This window comes from Esox lucius, chromosome 8 (genome assembly GCF_011004845.1).
Source record: "Esox lucius isolate fEsoLuc1 chromosome 8, fEsoLuc1.pri, whole genome shotgun sequence".
Taxonomy (NCBI): Eukaryota; Metazoa; Chordata; class Actinopteri; order Esociformes; family Esocidae; genus Esox; species Esox lucius.
The window spans coordinates 29,396,626-29,418,150 of record NC_047576.1 but is presented as its reverse complement, the minus strand read 5'-3'; the positions used below and the strand labels follow the sequence as shown (position 1 = coordinate 29,418,150).

At 44.3% G+C, this 21,525-nt stretch overlaps 1 protein-coding gene across 4 annotated transcripts in view; it reads left to right on the top strand.

Annotated features, from left to right (window-relative positions):
- Positions 1 to 21,525, top strand: part of lrp8 (low density lipoprotein receptor-related protein 8, apolipoprotein e receptor) — a 170,630-nt gene that overhangs the window by 139,325 nt on the left and 9,780 nt on the right. For all 4 annotated transcript variants that reach the window (XM_013135122.4, XM_029121650.2, XM_029121649.2 and 1 more), the window contains exons 10-16: positions 190 to 361; positions 4,541 to 4,768; positions 5,535 to 5,653; positions 9,428 to 9,567; positions 13,818 to 13,959; positions 16,681 to 16,833; positions 17,949 to 18,359. In XM_013135122.4, the coding sequence (XP_012990576.2) occupies positions 190 to 361; positions 4,541 to 4,768; positions 5,535 to 5,653; positions 9,428 to 9,567; positions 13,818 to 13,959; positions 16,681 to 16,833; positions 17,949 to 18,359 (1,365 nt within the window). The remainder of the gene's footprint in view (positions 1 to 189; positions 362 to 4,540; positions 4,769 to 5,534; positions 5,654 to 9,427; positions 9,568 to 13,817; positions 13,960 to 16,680; positions 16,834 to 17,948; positions 18,360 to 21,525) is intronic.

Sequence of the window (21,525 nt, the reverse complement as noted above, 5' to 3'; positions counted from 1 at the left end):
GAATTAGCGGCTAGTATTTATCTTATGAGCACGTGGCACTGGGTCCCCTTTTTTCATCATAGTAACTTTATCATGATGGCATTCAGTTTACGTTGCGCCTTTCCGGAAAGAGTCAGTACACTTCCATCATAGTTACGCTGTCCTCTGTCAGCATTAGCCTGATCTCTCATTCTGTCTGTTCCGTCCCAGGGAAGAGCCCGTACCTGATGTTCACCAATCGCCACGAGATCCGTCGTATAGACCTGGTGAAGAACGATTACACCCAGGTGGTCCCTACTCTGAAGAACGCTGTGGCCCTGGACGTGGACGTTACCACCAACAAGATGTACTGGTGCGACCTCTACCACCGTAAGATCTACAGGTAAGACCCACACACACATTCATATACGCTCAAACACACTCACACTGTGGGTGCGTTCACGCTGAGCTTGTACCCATCTGCTGTGCAGGAATATGTTTCTATTCAAAGGGTGCTTGTCAGGGCTGGAGTGACATATTGGCCTTGTTATTCCCCATACATTTTCCTCCCGTCTCTCCTCTCATGAATGGGAACACTAAAGGCAACGCCACCGCTGTTTTCAGTACGACCCGTACTGATCCAGGCCTATTTGCCAATGAGGGCCTTGTTAATGAAAGCTACTGGATATTATGCAAACAAGCATGAAGCACACGCGCTTCTATTTCTGTCAGATGGACAGTGTGGGGAGAGGGAGAACTTTCCTGAACAATGGTTTGGGGTTGGAATCACTTATAAACTCTTCCCCGGGCTATTGCTAATGGTGCATAGGATTCTGGCAGAATTGTCCCTAGCGGGAGTGACTGTATCATTCCATGGTGGTGACCTCATGAGTAAAAGTATTTGTCATATTTTTGCAAATCAAAATCCTGCGAGGCTCGACTCCAAATGGAGCGGCTTTTCACGTGAAAAAGCACTTCAAGTCTAGCCTAAGCCGGCCACTTCATAATACGAAATAGAAGCTAAGCATCTGAAAGTCTGCAACACTAAATGCAATGTTCCTTCAATAATTCAGCTAACATTTTATCACAATCATCAAGTTTTAATGAACCATCCAGTACAGTATCTCTCTGGATAGTTCCACTGTCCCACAAAAACATTACGACATAGCGGTTGGTGCTTAGTTGTAAATTGGGGAAGATAAAGGAAAAGACTGGTTGGTAAACTAAGCCAATCAAGGCAATGCCTATCGACTGTCATATTGGCTAATGAAGGGCATGCTTAACATATTCTTCCACCAGAGAAGACGAGTTCATCTTCCTCTCCACACTCCTCCTATAGCGTCTCTAGGGTTCATCTTCCTCTCCACACTCCTCCTATAGCGTCTCTAGGGTTCATCTTCCTCTCCACACTCCTCCTATAGCGTCTCTAGGGTTCATCTTCCTCTCCACACTCCTCCTATAGCGTCTCTAGGGTTCATCTTCCTCTCCACACTCCTCCTATAGCGTCTCTAGGGTTCATCTTCCTCTCCACACTCCTCCAATAGCGTCTCTAGGGTTCATCTTCCTCTCCACACTCCTCCAATACCGTTAATCTTTCAGCATGTCGCCCAGAATGAAACCTGCAGCAGCGGTTGGAGGGGCCTGTTTGTCCTTCACACATAGGCTGCTCTGTGTTCCTGTGTGTCTGTGACTGTCGGTGTCACCCTGAGTCCTGCCAGGCAGTGGGAAAGAAGTAGTGGTACTAAATCATGTCAGTAGGGCCATATGCTGCTTCTAATTCCCCTGCCTGAATAACAACCTTATTATGTATGACACACACACTGGGCCTGAAGAAGACACACACACACACACACTGGGCCTGAAGAAGACACACACACACACACACACACACACACACTGGGCCTGAAGAAGAGACACACACACTGGGCCTGAAGAAGAGACACACACACACACACTGGGCCCGAAGAAGAGACACACACACACTGGGCCCGAAAAAGAGACACACACACACACACTGGGCCCGAAAAAGAGACACACACACACACTGGGCCCGAAGAAGAGACACACACACACACACTGGGCCCGAAGAAGACACACACACACACACTGGGCCAGAAGAAGACACACACACACACTGGGCCCGAAGAAGAGACACACACACACACACACTGGGCCTGAAGAAGAGACACACACACACACTGGGCCCGAAGAAGACACACACACACACACACTGGGCCTGAAGAAGACACACACACACACACACACTGGGCCCGAAGAAGAGACACACACACACACACACACACACACTGGGCCCGAAGAAGAGGCAGGACAGACACACATACACACAGTCATTTGATGTTCATACAGTATTTTGTTAAAGCTTTGTAATTAGGTAACATTTGTAAATTGATTATTAAGGTATTATACCTACGCGATCAAGGATTTAAAGTTATGCACATCTATTGATGAGTTACGTTCATTTAACTGCTGAAATATATTGGAGGAGCTTGTATTAGTCAGTTGCCATCATGTTTAACTGACAAATGTGCGTTACTGACGAACGTGTTGCTGACAAACTACTCCCTGACGAAAAGTTTAAAACTAAAAAAAGACATTCATAACAGCATTCACCATTTCCTCATTACTGCAGAATACTTTTGACCACAGTGTAATTATGTAGAGTGATGCATCGGGGAATGCATTTTCACTTCACTGACCCACCTAGTCCTTCATTAGTATGGAGAGTTGTTTAGCTGGTTCAGACTGTATACCACATCAGAAACATAACTGCTTTAATATGGTTTTATAAAACGATTCACCTTTCTCACCAATACGACCCGTATATAAACACTCATCATTATAGGGTGTTACCTTTAGGGAGAGCACTGCGGGAAGTGTTGAGGACTAAGACAACTCATTATGAAGTAGCAGGGCTTCGGGCGTGGACACCGTTAGTATACAAGTATCATCCACCTCTGTGTTCTGGTCTGTAGCGTCCGTGTGGTGCAAAGGCCTGCTTACGATGGCCCCCATCACACGATGATCCGTCCACTGACAAACTGTCAATATTCATGACAAGGCTGTCTCTGGGTCTATTGCCATGACTCATTAATGCCAGCTGATCTTTTTCGTTAAACCATCATTACATGCTGAAACCACCTGCTCAGCTGTTCTCCATTTCTACAATCATTGCCCGTTTCTTGTATATAGATTCTGAAACGACTGGAGCAGATTGGACTCTGTAATCAGATATTTCAAAGCCATCAGGCAATACCGTTGGGATATGTCCGTTCTCCTCTTGTCTCTTACCCGAAATAAAATGAAAATAACTGATCTTGTAAATATATGTCTGCTTGTGTATTAGTCCTAATTCCTGTCAGTGCTTTGGGGAGGAGGGATGTGGAGTTTCTGTAGTGACTGTCATCCATCCCTATTACCCTTTATCCTCGTTATTTTACTGTCAATTAATCGTCAATTAGCGTGTTGGCGGTCGATGCGGGCCGCCTCACTTCCTGCTATGATAAAAAAGACATCCGAGATAAACAATAAATAAACCATAACGCAGCTAATTAACGACACAATCTGCCTACGCTGTCTCTCCTATCAATCTCCCTCCCTCTCTCCCCCACTGCCTCGCTCTCTCTCCTCCCCGTGTCCATCCCATCAGTCTCCATGTCGTCGTGCTCCCAGCTCTGACACCTCTCTCTGTATTCTCATTCAACGTTCTCCTCCTCAGTTCCACTCTTCCAGACTCCTCCGTCTCTGTTGTATCAGGGGTGTCATTTGGGACGTTGCGTCCCGGTAATAACAGCCCTCTCCTATGGGCCCAGGCAGGTAGTTGTTAGAGGGTAATGTTCCGTGGTGAAGCCGCTGGGTCTGAGCTCATCTGGGCTACTCAGACAGAGACGTCCTCCTGCTGAAGAAGAGAGGCTGGTTGCTTTGTCTGCTGATCAAAGGAGACAGGCTCATTCTACCAGCAGGTTTCCACAAGCATGCTGGAGTTGTTTAAAGACGTGCCAGGTTAAGGTGCCCCTTTCAGGGCATTAATGGCCTGGAGAGCCCCCTCCCCCTGTGGTGGCATCAACCTATCAGAGGTGTTGCTGCTCAATGTGACATTCGTAGAGCACTCCTTATATTTCCCATAATGCAAAGCACGCTTCAGCCGGGTCATCAGGAGGGATCATCAGGATGGCCAATGAAAGTTCCACCCAGTTGACTACATTAAAACAGTGCAAACCTTCAACAATAATGCCTTAAAACATACTTTGGCCACTAGTTGTCTCTATAATTCTCTATACAGTAAGAACAGCCTATAAGTCTCACACATGGTAGACAACAACCTATCAGTGGATTTACTGGCCAGAAGGGTCATTTTCACCATAGTAACTGAAAGCTGACTGATCGTTTTACTAAGTTTAGCTCATTTGAGACGTTTGTTTTATGTAGCGTATCACTTTTCTTATTAGGACGTCCCCAGAAAGTCCAGATGGTGTGTAATGGTCCAGTTTGTGGCTTACATTTTCTTCTAATACAGAGTGGTCTTGTAGTGATGCCATACTGTCTTCCCTATCTGTCTCACCAGTGCGTACATCAACAAGGCCAGTGATTCATCAGAACAGGTGACTCTGATCGAGACAGCTCTCAGCTCTCCAGAGGGACTGGCTGTGGACTGGGTCCACAAGAACATCTACTGGACCGACTCCGGAGACAAGACCATCTCTGTCGCCACGGGAGATGGCAAGAAGAGAAGGGTCCTAATTGCCACGGAGCTTAGCGAACCGCGGGCTATTGCTGTGGACCCACGGCAAGGGTGAGAGGGGTTGGTGTGATGGAGGGGGGAGGGCTGGATGGAAGGGTGAGGTATGGGAGAGAATGCAGGATGAGAGGTGGGTAATGTATTGTTGGGTGAGAAAGACAGGCTGAAAGAAACACCGTGGGTGAGGAGGTAAGACAAACTGACAGTAAATAAGACAGACAGGTTGACAGAAAGACAAATTTACAGTAAGTAGGACAGACAGGTTGACAGTAAGTATGACAGACAGTTGACAAAAAGACAGCTTGACAGTAAATAAGACAGACAGATTTACAGTAAGACAGCTTGTGGTCCATGAGGCATTATATTTTGTTGCCCAGCTGGTCAGAACACTGGAACAGGTGGTCACCTTCTCTTTTCTCTCAGCATCTTGCATTGTTTGTGGGTCCCCCCCCCTCTCTCTCTCTACACTTTGCCGCGTCACGGATCTCTCACCACTTAAGCTCCTCTCATCTCCCATCTCCCTGCCTCTCCCTGACGACGCAGTTCCCCAGGGTCTTCTTTCCACAACATTACTGAGCTAGACAAGCATGAAAAACATGCAAATGAGCCCAGCCCAGCTGCTTTGGTTCCTCAGTGCAGGAAGAGAAAAGTGTGTTAGCCGACTGTCCCCCGCTGTCTTTGTCCCCCGCTGACAGAGGGACGACTTCCAGAGCAGCCATCTTTACTTGGGTTCGGTAGTGGAGATGGGACAGGACATCGGGCATACTCTCTGCAGACCTGTCGCGACGGTGCTGTCTAACACACGTCTCTGTCCCTCCAGGTTCATGTACTGGTCTGACTGGGGGACCCGGGCCAAGATAGAGAAGGCCGGGATGAACGGAGTGGACCGCCAGGTACTGGTGTCGGAAAGGATCGAGTGGCCCAACGGAATCTCTCTGGGTAAGACTGGCACAGCGGGGATGGACCCCACCAGAGAAAGGCATGTGGGATGTTGTGAGAGATAGAGATGTATGGCAGTTATAGAAACCAATAGTGGCTCGTAACCAGGTGTCTTTACAGAAACCGATAGTGGCTTATAACCAGGTGTATTTACAGAAACCGACATTGGCTCATAACCAGGTGTCTTTTTGACACCTATTTATGAGCCACTCAGTCAGGGTTTGTCTGTAATCTGTCCGCCTGTTGTTGGTTCATTCAGCAGGCTGTGAATGAAGGGCCACGAGCTGCGCCATCAATACCCCAATCATCCTCCCCTCCACCACTCCAGCCTGTCCCCCAAACCTCCTCAGAGGCCCTGGGTCAGCTTCCCTCCTCTTCCTCCCCGACACGAATAGTGATAGAGCCGAGAAAGAGAGGAAAGAAAGAACATATCTTAGTTGAATTATCATTGTTATTGTCAACCCACAATGCCTTGCATGTCACTTTATACAGTACATTGCTGCACAAGTCGGGAAGTGCGATGTGACAAAGTGCGAAAGGGAACACTATTCACCCCTACAAACATTTCTATTGTCAGTCATTAAATAAAAAACTAGCATGAGACAGACTGAGACAATCCCCCCTTAATAAACGTACTGGGTCAGTTTCTCCAGGTTTCACAGGCACTGCCGATCCACTGCCTTGCCCTGCAGGTCTGGGAGTGGACTCCCAACAAATTCAAAATGAAATCAAACATTGAGAAACTCCCATGTTTATGTCCGATCACAGCACCCCCGTTTGTGACCCATTGCCACGTGGAAAGGACAACCAGTGGAACAACATTGTCTTCATCCAACTATGGCTACTTAAAATGTTATACTTTTTTTTTTTTACTTCCGTTATTTTTTACAGCTTTTTATTATTATTTTTAATAATATTATTTTCCGCTTGCTTTGGCAATGTAAACAACTGTTTCTCACGCCATTAAATTCGTTTTAAGTCAAATTGAAAATTCAGAGAGAGAATAAAACTGGCTGGCTAATTTGGTTTCTGTGAAAAAAGAGGGGATTATTTTCCCCATGTCATCTATTTCACAGCCTGCAGGCAGACTGCGGACCCAGAATGGTTGATTGTGTGAGTGGCTGAGTAGAGAGAGGTGAGGCTGTGAATAAAGAGGGCACTCTTACCTGATTCACTTACTTGCTTCATTATTACATAAACATTTACTTTGTCCACGATTACATGCTTAGTCACTTCCCTAGCAACTGATGGAGCCGGCCTTCTGCTGCACAAACACCCACCCACCCAGGACGCTGCCAATATAGTAGCTTAATACGGGTTTTGAGCGGTGGTGAACAGGGGCTACGGGGTCCAGGCCTTTTGTGTTGGAGGGTATTACAGATTAACATTATATCAAAATGAATAATCCAAAAGAAAATCACAGAATAGCAGCATTACTAATTTACTTTTTAATCTGACTCTTAACGCGAGAGAATCAATGAGTTTGATGACGTCCTACACAGGTCTGGAAAAAATTAAGAGACCACTGCTCCTTTTTCTTTCCTTTCCAAAGAAGTTGAAAAGGAATGTTTTGAGTGAGGAACAGAAGGGTTCAATTTGCAGTTGTCTTTTAACCCTTCTGTTCCTCATTCAAAACTTTCTTTTTCGAGGTGCAGTGGTCTCAATATTTTTTAATGGGGCTGTTTTACTCAAACTGGCCTAAGCCAGGGTACGAGCACCAGTAATTTGATTCGAGCACAGAGCAGTTTAAACAGTTTGCGTCACTTTCTGTATTTCGGCATAGCTAATGACTTGCTGTTGAAATGTTGAGCGCTCATCAGATAGTTCAAAAGCAAACGTTGGTCTGAATAATTACAATAGTAGCGGCAGTGTTTGTTTAATTGTGCTTTTTTGTTTCTTTTTTAAGAGTGAATTTGGGGCAAGCATGTGGTGATTTTTAGCTGAGCGAGAAAATTACTGTTGTGCGCCAGGAGAGGAGTGCTCAGTGAGTGATGAGTGGGAGTACAGGCGGTTTAATTTCCCTCACATACTCTGGCCTGTGCTCTGGGCAGACAGAGAACAGGAGCTTACCAGCGCAAAATAATGTGATAACAACACGGCAAAGCGACCAAGCGATTGTACACCTGCGCTAACATAACCACCACTTAGTCATGGACACAAATCATGTGATAACTGGAGTGACCATGCACTCCATCGAGGCTACCCTCAAACAGATAAACCATGCCAATAGAATCAATCTATCAAATGTATTTTATAAAGCCTTTTTGAAATCAGCATTACAAAGGGCTTTTACAGATACCCAGCCTGAAAGACCAAAGAGCAAGCAACAAGAGTTAATGCACAGTGGCTTGGAAAAACCTCCTAGTAGGATCCCAACATAGAGGAACCAGACTCTGCAGGGCAGCCTGTCCTCTTCTGGCTGTGTCGGGTGAAGATTATAAGAGTAAATATGCTTTTGGGTCACGCTTGATCAGAAAAGACAAAAAACTAACAAAGTCAATAAATGCATGTGGGCTTTAAACATAATCAAGGTCAGCTGTAAAACCAGGTGGACAAGGACAGGGTGTGGGCAGTGTCAGCAGGAATCATCAGGCTGCAACTTGATCTCATGTCTTCCTAAGGTTAAACACAGCAACAGGAAAATACCTAAGTGTGCGTTTCAGACTGACCTCTTGTCACATTAAACTAATGCAAGGTAACAATCTATCCAATTTATTTTATAATGAAATGAAATTACTGATGTATTAGTAAACCCCAATCATAACAATCCAAAAACATACTTCCAAGTAGAAATTTGCAACTGTTTCTTCACATTGCAACGTGAACTTGATATTTTTATCAAGTTCAATATGCAACGTTTGAATGTAAAACTATCAATCTTGCATGATCACACTTAGAAGGCTAGCATCAATCAACTGTTAACAAATCAGGAAGCATAATTGTTGATAACGCCTGCTAAAGCCTTCCACCAATGTCAGTTAGCTCAAAAAGTGTACAAAAACAATGAAACTGCTAGCTATTCGCTCTCAGCAACATTTCTGTGAGCCTTCTAGAATGCCTAATCTAATTTGCCCCCCTCTGCAACAATCCCATCCATTGTGGCTGCAATTATGATTAGTCGATTCTATTCTAACTCCTATACAGTTGAATGACAGATGTATTCTGTGCAGATTCTATAGGCCTAGAACTAACTAACAGTATCTAGCATAGTTGCCTAGAAATCCATTAAAGAGAAACTGGTTGGATAGTCTTTTCTCTTTGCTATTATCCCATCTCTTTCCAAACCCAATTAAAGATTTGAATAACATCTTTAATTCAATTAATTGCACAGATTTATTGAATACGAAAGGGCAAAATAATAAAAAATTTGAAACTAAAATGAGGTATATGTTTGTATCAATTCTTATACCTTTCTAAAGACCGTTCCCCGCTGGCATTCGTTCAGGGGAGGTTAAATGCCTGGCTTAAAGGCATTTTCGCAGTAGGCTTATTCCCCACTTGCAGAGTGAACCAGCAACCTTCTGATTACTATTTCATTTAGTCTGACTGGAGGGCTTTGCTTTTAAAGATGATTGATATTCTTCTTGAACAGAGCTCCGTCCGCCACTCACTCCATCAGGTCTTTTTCTTGTTACTTTCTGAAGCATCGTTGTACAGACCCCCCTCCCTTTCTCTCCCCTGCCTTCTATTCCTGTCTCCCTTTCTCCCTGTCTCTTTTCATCCCCCCCCAGCTTGCTGTAACTTCTCACTGTTTCTCTCTTGCCCAAACCCCAGATCTATCTAGCAGACGTTTGTACTGGGTGGACTCGAAGCTGCACTTGCTCTCCAGCGTTGACCTGAACGGAGACAACCGCAAAGTGCTGCTGAGCTCCCAAGACCACCTGGGGCACCCGTTCGCACTCACCGTATTCGAGGTAACAACTGTGAAGGGGTCAGTGGGTAAACATGGTAAAGGTGGAGGGTAGGACCAAGGAGGCAGGGAGGAGTAAGAGTGGAAGGAGAGTAAGGAGGAGGATGGACAGAGGAAGGGGACAGGGCTGTGGCATCATAACACAAGACGAGAAGGGAAGGACGAAGAAGGAGGGTGGATGGCTGTGGGACTGGGATGGATGGATGTTACTATCTAAGTCCTGCATGTCAGATTAGTAGTTCTATAAGTGTTATAATTACATGCTAGTAGTGCATAGGACCAATATGGGGTATAGTAACATGCTAATAGTGTATATGATCAATGTGGGTTATAATAAAATGCTAATAATGTGTGTATAGGATCAGTAGAGATCATAATAACATTTTGTATGGAATCAATAAGAGTTATAATGGCATGGTAGTGTATAGGATCAATAGAGATCATAATAACATTGTATGGGATCAATAAGAGTTATAATGACATGGTAGTGTATAGGATCAGTAGAGATCATAATAAAATTTTGTATGGGATCAATAAGAGTTATAATGGCATGGTAGTGTATAGGATCAATAGAGATCATAATAACATTGTATGGGATCAATTAGAGTTATAATGACATGGTAGTGTATATGATCAATAGAGATCATAATAACATTTTGTACGGGATCAATAAGAGTTATAATGACATGGTAGTGTATAAGATCAATAGAGATCATAATAACAATGTATGGGATCAATAACAGTTATAATGTCATGGTAGTGTATAGGATCAGTAGAGATCATAATAAAATTTTGTATGGGATCAATAAGAGTTATAATGACATGGTAGTGTATAGGATCAATAGAGATCATAATAACATTGTATGGGATCAATAGAGTTATAATGACATGGTAGTGTATAGGATCAATAGAGATCATAATAACAGGTAGTGCTCAGGCAGATGTATAATAATAGCTACTGGTGGCTGCTTTAAGGGCTCCTTGTAGATCTGATTATTTGGTACTGATGGACCCGAATGCATTCTTTCAGAGGGGAATCCATAATGTCCAGAGGAGTTATGAGTGTGTGTGTTTGACAGACCACTATCCCAGGCGGTGTGGGGCAGCAGCTTTTCCAACACACAGAACATTCTAGATGACTCTGCTCCAGTGTAGTGTCCTTCAGTTAGGGAGCCAGGTAGTTTCCAGCAGGCCCCGGAACCAGGCCATGGTCCACATTACCTCTGGGCCTTAGAGGGTGGAGGGGTTATACGTGCCAGCCCCCAAACAGGGCTGTCCTCCACTGTCTGGTGTTTGAATCAAGAATCAGTATTCTTCCACCCATCTATATATTGTGGTACTGTGAAGGCAGAGGAGACAGCCAGACAAAGTAAAGTGAGTCACTGGCCAGTAACATGAGGTCACACGAAGCATGAGGAGACGTGAGGTCACACGAAGCATGAGGAGACGTGAGGTCACACGAAGCATGAGGAGACGTGAGGTCACACGAAGCATGAGGAGACGTGAGGTCACACAAAGCATGAGGAGACGTGAGGTCACACGAAGCATGAGGAGACGTGAGGTCACACGAAGCATGAGGAGACGTGAGGTAACACGAAGCGTGAGGAGACATGAGGTTATGTGAAATAGAGTGGATCAGAGATCAGTGGAACCAATCTAAATACACCTTTTGCCTTGATGACAGCTTTGCACTCTTGGCATTAGCTCTTTATAGCAATGCAACAAAAAAGACCAAAGTCTTACAGTTTCTTCTGAACATTGATGTTGTTGAGATGTGTCTGTTACTTGAACTCAGTGAAGCATTTATTTGGGCTGCAATCTGAGGTGCAGTTAATTGCTGATTTCTGAGGCTGGTAACTCTAATGAATTTCTCCTCCACTGCACAGGTAACTCAGGGTCTTCCACTCCTGTGGCAGTCCTCATGAGAGCCAGTTTCATCATAGCACTTGATGGTTTTTGTGACTGCACTTGAAAAAACGTTCAAAGTGACTATCTCATGAAGCTGTTTGAGAGAAAGTGTGCAAAGCTATTATCAAGGCCCCGGGAAGCTATGTCGAAGAATCTAAAACACTGCACCTCAGATACACTAATATGTTATTTCATCGTTTTTTTATGTTTTTATGTAGTTTTGATGTCACTGTTATTCTACTGTTATGTGGAAAATAGTAAAACTAAAGAAATACCCTTTAATGAGTAGGTCTGTCCAAACTTTTGACTGGTACTGTATATCAATGGAAATGGGACTTCATGTACAGCTGAAAACAATCCATAATACCAAGGTAAACCATAACAGCTGCAGGCCCAAACCTTAATAAAACCATGGAAAACGTCAGTGTTTCAAGTGATTGATAGCAGTTCCAACTTCTTCCTTGGTTTAGATGTACGTTTTTGCAGTTACTACCAATATGACACTCCATTCTCTCCATAACACAACTCAGTAGAGACCTGAGATTTGTCTATGCGGTAAAGAACATACCTAATGTATCGAAAATGTCACTAACTCATCTTTGACCAGCTTTGCAGTTATTGCCCTTTATGGTCGGCAGGTCAGTGCAACCCTGCAGGCTTGTTCTCCTTCTGGCCCAGTGGATAACATCCCTTCCACCAGCTTCTGCCTCCTAAGGAACAATATGATGCAATGAGGTGACGTGTGCGAGGACCGAGCTTGTCCGGGAACAGTATTGAGTGACGGAGTGTCAGGATAGTGTTATGGGCTGATCCTAGATCAGCATTAAGGACCTGGGAGAGATGGCTGCCGTCACACAATAAAGACTCACCTTGATCTCATTGTCAAGGCCAGAGTGGTGCCAGGATACTGCAGGGTGCTCTGAAACCGGAAGACTAACAGAGGATGGGGCAGGCAGTTTGGAGGAAGGAAGGCTTATCCTCCTGAGGATACGTCTCTTGTATAATATTGGCACTCTTGTCATGCTTTAAAAAGGTCACTCGACTCAAGTCCCTGAAATAGAGAAGAACTAAGAAAGAAACAGGGTTGGAGAGGGAAATACAAAAAAACTGAGAGCGATGGGCAGAGAAATAAACAGCTCCCCAGGTAACGCACCCAGATCCACCATCTGATGACCTTTTACAGCACAGGGCTTCATGAACAAACCTCTGTTTGCTGTCAGAGTAATGTAGACAGAGGGGCTTAGCCTGAACACAAGCTGTGCTGCTTAGACCCATGTACTCCTCATCTCTCTGGCTCTCCATTATCCTCTATCTCTTTATCCCTGTCGGTCTCTAACTACACACACTGCATCTGTCTGCCGTGTCTGTCTTCACCTGATGTATCTCTCTCCTTGTCTGTCTCTAGCTACTGTATCTCTCCCCTTGTCTGTCTGTCTCTAACTCCATCTACTGTATCGTGCTCCTGGTTTGCCTGACTGTTTCTATCTTCTGTATCTTTCTTTGTCTGTCTCTAACTCCATCTACTGTATCTCCCTCCTTTTCTGTTTTCATATCTGCTTATGGTTGCAGAAGGATCCAAGGTTGCCATAGCAACCATGAAACCATCACCTCATCCCCCGCTCATGCTGCTATGATATCACCAGAGAGGATGATGAAGAGGCATTAGACGAGAGAGAAAAAGGAGCACAGGACGGAGGTAGAGGGGTAGGAGGAGAGGGAGAGGGGAGGCAGGTTGAGGAGTGAGAGGAGGGAGTGAGACCCCGGGTTGAAGAGAGATATGAAGGACAAAGTAATGAAAGGTTGTAAATAGAGGTCTACGTCAGGTGTGTCCCTGTGGGCTTCTGGATAGCCTCGCTGGTACAGGGAGAAGCCATTACATGCACTGATGGAGGTCAATGACTCTTGTCGTCACCTGCTGTAAAGGGCCAGGCAGCGGTAGTTGCTTCAGAATCTACTGTCATAGATTTGACCGTGGCGCATTCTTCCCGATGCTGTTTCTTCATTCAAGCCAATAAAGCTGGTAAACAATTCCACTGTAACAGGAAATGTGAATCATTATGCGTATTAAAATTCTAATACATTTTGGTTGGGGCAAATCAAACCTCAAGAGCCTCTGTAAACCTTAAATACAAGCTTACTGTTCGGGGACATTTAATGAAATGAAGATAGGGAATCTGAATGTGCATGCTAACGACGGATGGGTGTCTCTACAGCTCATTGAAACGCCATGTGGACTGAGCCTCTTAGAGTCCTGTCAGTGTCCTGTCCCTCTCACATAACAGAGGAGAAGTGCCTGTGAGATGTTGGGGGACTCAAAGTCTATCCCGTCTCTTTCCCCTCTCTAAGGATCTTGTGTACTGGACAGATCTGGAGGCTGCGGCTATCTACAGCGCTAACCGGCTAACTGGACACAACGTGGCTAAGCTAGCAGAACACCTCAACAACCCGTTGGATGTGGTGGTGTTCCACGAACTGAGACAACCCAAAGGTGAGAGCCACACTTAAACATGCTGAGGTCCAAAAGTATTTGGACACTGACACATTATGTTGTTGTTAGGACTTTTCAAGCACTGTACATGCAGTATTCCCCCTTTTTAGGGAACCCATATATTTGGTCAAATATACAGTATGTGTATTATATTTAACAATATAATATAATAACAAGATAATTAACAATAGTTCAGTATTTTCTCACATAATCCTTGCACGTAATGACTACATCAAACTTGTTAGTACACAAACTTATTGGATACAGTTTGTGTTTCACATAATTGCCTGCCCTACAGAAGTATGTGGGAAATCAGTACAGATAATCCTGAATAAATCATACAAGTGTAAGGCTGAAAGTAAAAGGCAATGGCATAAATACTTTAGTACCAGTCAAGACTAGGGTCTTTGTGGCTTTTGTAGCATACTCACTCATTATTATTCATAATTATTTATGGATTATCCATAAGGGTTTTAGAGACTCTAAGGTTTCATACATTTTCAAAAATGCGCACAGACTCTCTTCTCTTAGTTTCACCATTTCACCATTCCACCATTGGGGTGCCAGGACAGAGAAAAGCTTTTTACTGGGCCTTCTCTTGGGGTGAAATGGCCAAGAGACCAGAGGGGCCAGAACAAAGAGCTCTGTGGGGATGTAGGGTTTGATCATACCCCGAAGGTAGGGAGGGGTCGTCCCCCCCCAGCTGTTCTGTAGGCTAGCTCCATGGTCTGGTAGTGGAGGCAAACTTCAATTGGAGTGTGCAGAGGTGGGAGAACCTTTGAAAGCATCCACATGAATGCAGGTGTTCAGAAACATATTCTGTTCTTCGGTTTTGATCCTTTGTGTTTCCTCTCTCAGACAGTCTGGTTTCAGTGCCAGTGGAGTGGAGCTATTTAAAGTTTCTCAATAAATAACGTCTTCTACTCATGAAAGATACATCAACAAATAAAAAAATGTCAGGTTTGAAACCCCAACAATAGCAGAAAACAAAACAATTAGGTCAAAATAAGGATATCATCTTTCTAGTCTTTAATAAAACGAACATTTTATATATTTTACATTTGATGATACCACACAGTCAGTGCTTAACGCAGAGGAAACACATTCTGTTTTTTCCTTTGTGTTTGCTCAGACAGTCTGGTCTCAGTGCCAGTGGAGTGGAGCAGATTGAAGTCCCTCAATAAATAAAGTGTTTCTGCTAATTAAAGATGAATTAAATAATGAAAAATGTCCAACCCCCAACAATAGTGGACCATCTACAGTACCTATGGCTATGCAGTTCCACAGTCTATGTCCCAAATCACACCCGTTTTCTACATAGTTCCAAAGTCATGTGACTGGGGAGGTGCTCTCTCATCTCCTTCCCTCCTACATGCTCTTCTCTCTCCTGTTCTCTCCAATGTCTTTCTCTCTCCGCTTTCTCCCTCTCCTCTGTGTTCTTCACCTTCTCCCTTGATCGTTTCTTTTTTCACTTCAGTGCAAATGGTTCCAAGTCCGTAGCCGGAGAAAGGATCACAAAAAAGAACGTTTTAAATTTTAAAGCTTCAGTGGTTGTGTTTCTGCGCTGCTGAGCTGTCTGTCTCTGGAAAGCTTAGAGGGACAGGGAGAGTGTCACGACTTCCTTGTCGGTTGTGAGGCATTCTCTCCTCCATATCTCAGTAGTCTCATGTTGTCACACCTGGGGCATCAGTGAGCTGCTTGGCTTGAGTGACTAATCCCTGAGTAGTGACCTCCTCTCTGATCGCCCCTCCGGGGTTGAATAGTATGGGGGTTTCTAATCCGCGGAAGCCCAGTTGGAATGGGAGGAATTGTTCTGATCATCTCTTTTGATCCATAGAGGTCTTTGGGTAAAATATTTAATCTTTTCAGCCATTAGGTACTGTGGGTAACATGGTATAGGGTAACATGGTATAGGGTAACGCTCTATGGGGTAACGCTGTATGGGGTAACACTGTATGGGGTAACACTGTATGGGGTAAGACGGTATAGGGTAACACGGTATGGGGTAACACGGTATGGGGTAACACGGTATGGGGTAACACGGTATGGGGTAAGACGGTATGGGGTAAGACGGTATGGGGTAACACGCTATGGGGTAACACGGTATTGGGTAACACGGTATGGGGTAACACTGTATGGGGTAACACTGTATGGGGTAACACTGTATGGGGTAACACTGTATGGGGTAACACGGTATAGGGTAACACGGTATAGGGTAACACGGTATAGGGTAAGACGGTATGGGGTAACACGGTATAGGGTAACACGGTATAGGGTAAGACGGTATAGGGTAACACGGTATAGGGTAACACGGTATAGGGTAAGACGGTATAGGGTAACACGCTATGGGGTAACACGGTATAGGGTAACACGGTATTGGGTAACACGGTATTGGGTAACACGGTATTGGGTAACACGGTATTGGGTAACACGGTATAGGGTAAGACGGTATAGGGTAAGACGGTATTGGGTAACACGGTATAGGGTAACACGGTATAGGGTAACACGGTATAGGGTAACACGGTATTGGGTAACACGGTATAGGGTAAGACGGTATTGGGTAACACATTGTTGGGTAACACGGTATAGGGTAACACGGTATAGGGTAACACGACAGGTATATGTCTTCGTACTGTAACAGTTCTAGTACTGTGCTATGTGTTACTAGTGTACTATGTGTTATGAAGACTAACACGGAATATGTTGCCTCTTCTCCCCCAGCTCCAGACAGCTGTAACATCGGCAGTCTACCTAACGGGGGCTGTGAGTACCTGTGTCTCAAAGCCCCCCAGATCACAGACCACTCCCCCAAATACACCTGTGCCTGTCCGGACGACATGGAGCTGGGCCCCGACATGAGACGCTGTGTCATAGGTAAACTGGTTCAAGCATGTAACAGACCTGTTGTCATGTTCCATCCACCAATCAAGTTCCCCCTTCAGCACCCTTGGCTCACTGTCAGTCTCAGACCGATATTTCCCTTCATTATCTTTCTGGCCTTTTCATTTCTCTAATCATTTCTCTTTTCATCCTTCCCTTGAAAACTGATTCTATTGTGTGACTGATTCTGCTGTACTGCTGATTATATTGCGTAGCTGATTCTATTGTGTGACCGATTCTGTTGTACTAGTGATTATATTGCGTAGCTGTTTCTATTGTAAGACCATTCCATTCATGTTTTTTCCCCCTCGTTGTCTGGAGCTGTGCAGGTGAGATGGCAATTGGTTGTCGCAGTGCTGTCCTGACAGAGAGGGAGAGAGGGACAGATAGAAAGGGAGAGAGAGAGGGGCAGAAAAAAGGGAGAGAGAACAGGTAGGAGAGGGGCACAGATAGAAAAGGGAGACAGAACAGGTACGAGAGGGACACAGAGAGAGAGAATATAGGCCTCCAGGCAGCCTTGACTGCACTGCAGACATTGTCCTCTGTGTATCACAAAGGGGAGCCTGTGCACACTCACTGAAAGAAATGAAACCAAATGAATGGATGTGACCTATCCACAGGGAATGAATGGATGGATGTGACGTACCCACAGGGAATGAATGGATGGATGTGACGTACCCACAGGGAATGAATGAATGGATGTAACATATCCACAGGGAATGAATGGATGGATGTGATGTATCCACAGGGAATTAATGGATGGATGTGACGTATCCACAGGGAATGAATGGATGGATGTGACGTATCCACAGGGAATGAATGGATGGATGTGACGTATCCACAGGGAATGAATGGATGGATGTGACGTATCCACAGGGAATGAATGGATGGATGTGACGTATCCACAGGGAATGAATGGATGGATGTGACGTATCCACAGGGAATGAATGAATGGATGGATGGATGTGACGTATCCACAAGGTGCGCGAAACCGGTCCTGAGGAGACCGTTCTGAGTTGTCCTGCATCTCACTCACGTCAACCTCACTGCTGCTTGCTGCAACGTCACTCAGCTGAATGTAGCGTATTTGTGCTCTCCTCCCCTTGCAGTAAAACCCAAGACCACCACGGCAACTTCTACCACCACCACCACCACCACGCCGGCACCGACTACAACCACGTCGGCCACGACCACAACCACCACCCGATGTACTTCCACCACCCCTGCTGAAACAACCACCACCACCACGGGGGCTCGCGCGACCTCAACCGCAGAGCCGACGGTGACCTCCACGCCCGTGGCTCAGCCCAGCTCTGCGAGGTCGACTGCAGCTTCTACGACGTCCCAGCCTCCTCACACCCCCGGGACCACGGCTTCATGGAGGACGCCCCCCTCCACCTCCTCGTCCACCAGCACGTGGCCTAGCGCCTCCACCCCAGGCCCCCGGTCCATCACCACGCACGGCCCCCCTCTGCCGCCCAAAAACATCCAGAGAGATAACGCTAACCTCTCGCACCGCTGTGAGTGGCTTTCAGACGTGTGTGTGTGTGTGTGTGTGTTCGTGGTGCTGCATGCTTGTGAATCTATACAAACTGTATTTGAACAAATACATATGCGTTTATATCAATAATTCTCTTCACTTTGTTTAGCTGGTCAGCCAGTGATCGTGATGTCATCACAGACACTCTTTTTCAATAGCTGTTAAGAGAGTGTCTATCATGATGTCATAAACACTCTTTTCTATAGCAGTTAAGACAGTGTTTATGACATCATGTCAGACACTTCTTTTTAGCTGTTCGGACCGTATTGATGACATCATGACAGACACTTTTCTCTCTAGCTGTATGGACCGTGTTTATGACTTGGTTGTGTTGTTACCATGGTCACTAACATTCCATTTACTCTGCAGCCATTTTGATACCCAGAAATTGAACAGCATTAATGGGTCCCTGTAATAAACAGGGGCTTATTACAGTTTTGTCTAAATTACACTGTAAGGGCTTGGAAATATGACAAAATGGCAACATTTGGTCAATATTTAGTCATCACATGATCAAATGTACTTTGACAGATGGCAATGTTGTCATTACCCAGCAAGATCAGTCAAGAATAGCTAGCGATGCTGATGTTAGCTGGCTAAGATTCGGTGGACTTCCCACTGTATTAGCTACCTAGTTACTGTTATACTGCATCTAAAATCAATTTGGTGACAACTAAATTATTACAGAGGCTTTTGCTACTGATTCTTTGCCTTCTTTAGAGTTGGTATCATGTTTTCATGCCTTACTAACGTGTTTTAGACCAAATCATCATCATCAAATCATCATTGACTAGCACGTGTGTGGTAGCGTAACTCAGTACAACGTGCCTCAAACCTATCCTCGTCAGAGGGCTGTGGTCGAACTGTCAGCCCTAACATGGCTGCTGACTGATTGTCCTGCCTCATCTTCAGTCTGCCTCCTGTACCTGGGTCTTATACTTCTCCTCTTCTCTCTCTCTCCCTTGATATATTCCCTTCAATGCCTTTTCATTTAGTTCTCACCCTTTCAACCAACCTTCGTTGGCAATGACAGCTAATAAACAGGGTGCATTGAAAACAAAATTAAACCAAAACAAAACTGACATGTCTGCATTGTGTTTTCCAAGCCATGTGCTTTTAAACAACAAAGGCAGTAGTGATTATGCGTTGTTGGAACAATGAAAAAGATGTCTGATGAGAATTGAGTGCTGGAATGAGGAAGAATAACAGAAGAGATTAACCACAACATTGACACACCATTCTCAGAGATTTAGTGGAAATCAATTTTTCAACGTACACCACTTACATTGGGCTCTTTCAGCTTGCACTAGATAAAAACACTCAGCAACACACACTGGGGGAAGGAACAGTTAACACTGTACATAGCGAGCAGACTGTTTCGCATAATTGTGTTCCATCAAAATGGCAAGAGCGCTCAGTATTCTCCCATACTGCCCAGGTGATAGAGCGCCCTCTGTCAGGCCAGAGTATGTAATGACAGCCTCTGAATTTTCAGAGGGTTGTTAGCATTTCACACAACCCCATAACGTGATGATTTTGTAAAGATTTCCAGTTGTGTGCACATCTAAAGTCCAAAGGCAAAGCTACTTTTCTACATTCTGTATTATAACTCACCATTTCTTCTCAATGCAAGCAAGAAAGCAATTTCATTTATATAGCACAATTCATACATAGAAGCAATTCAATGTGCTTTACAGTGAAAATAAAAATACATAATGCAATGGAATTAAAACATTCAGATTTTTTCAATTCTCTAACTCGGCTGTCTCCAGGGGGACTGCATGAACTTCAACACCCCGGTATCTCAATCCTCACATTCCAGCGCTAGGATGAACCCGTCAGTCCCTATGTGAGATAATCATTGCATCAATGTCTTACTTGGCTCTCTCCAGGGGGACATTTATGCCATGTCTGTACATTCATTTTATATTCATCCTCAATGAATTACAGTTATCATAACCGTTTACTGAACCACTCCGGTATCTCAATCCTCGCGCTCCAGCGCTTGGATAAACTCGTCAGTCCTTTTCGTCAGCCCTACATCGACGTCTAAACAGCAGCACAAGAGCTTGCATTATCTGTCATCAACAGATTGTTACATTTACAGAGGTTATTCCTCTGATAGCACCAGCATTTGCATTATGACTGGTAAAAGATAGCAAAATAAACATTGAATAACAAAATATATCAAAAAGAGAAATATAAAATGCAGCATAATAATAAAATAAAAACATAGGAAGCTATTAAAGCTTTAAGACTAAACAGTGCAGTTAAGTTTAAGTGATAAAAACATAGGAAGCTATAAGGCTAAACAGTGTGGTTAAGTTTAAGAGCTCAGTCATAGGCATGTGAAAAGAGATGTAATAACTGCTATGTTTGGTGCACTTCTAAGAACCAAGTTCAAAGACATTACATTTATTTTAATTTAAAGATATTGGTGACCTGTTATTGCAAGTTATGTAAACTTCAAGGAGCAGGATGTAAAGTGTTTGCATTGTAGTATCCAAAAAAATACATCTAATACTTACTAGTATTTCTAAATATTGATAATCTGGAAAATATTTTGAATGTATAAAAAAGCACGTCATAAAGTGCAAGAAAAATATTTGAATACAGAAGTCGGCCCTGAAAAGCTGCACCATACTTCTTTTCCCTTGGTGTCACTAAGAGGCATGATTATATCTCTTCAAAAACAAGAAATTCACACTTTTTAAGCTGGTCAGACAAAAGTGTATGTAGTTGATAGCATCATTTCTGTGTGCTTCCATCCACAATGTGCTTGTAACCTGAATTCTCTGTATTACATTGACAGCAGTGTATGGTGCATAGCGCTGAAGAAACTGAAAATCTGTTAATTAAGTTTTTCGAAACCCTGAAACAGTACTACTCTGGGAGACAGATCGTGACTTCAACTGAGATGTTTCATGTTTGACTGCACTGTGTTGTTACTTTGGTGTGAGTAAAAACGCATGCTAGCTACCGTTGAATATTGATGAGTGTGTTGAGTTATTTCTGTCTGGCTGGTTGTGCCCATTAGAGATAAGCAGCAGAAAGAAGCCCACTGGGCCATGATAAATGTGGCGAACCTGCTTTGGACTATGCAGGTCAAACCACACGCTTATCACTCTGAGGACTCCATAGAAAGG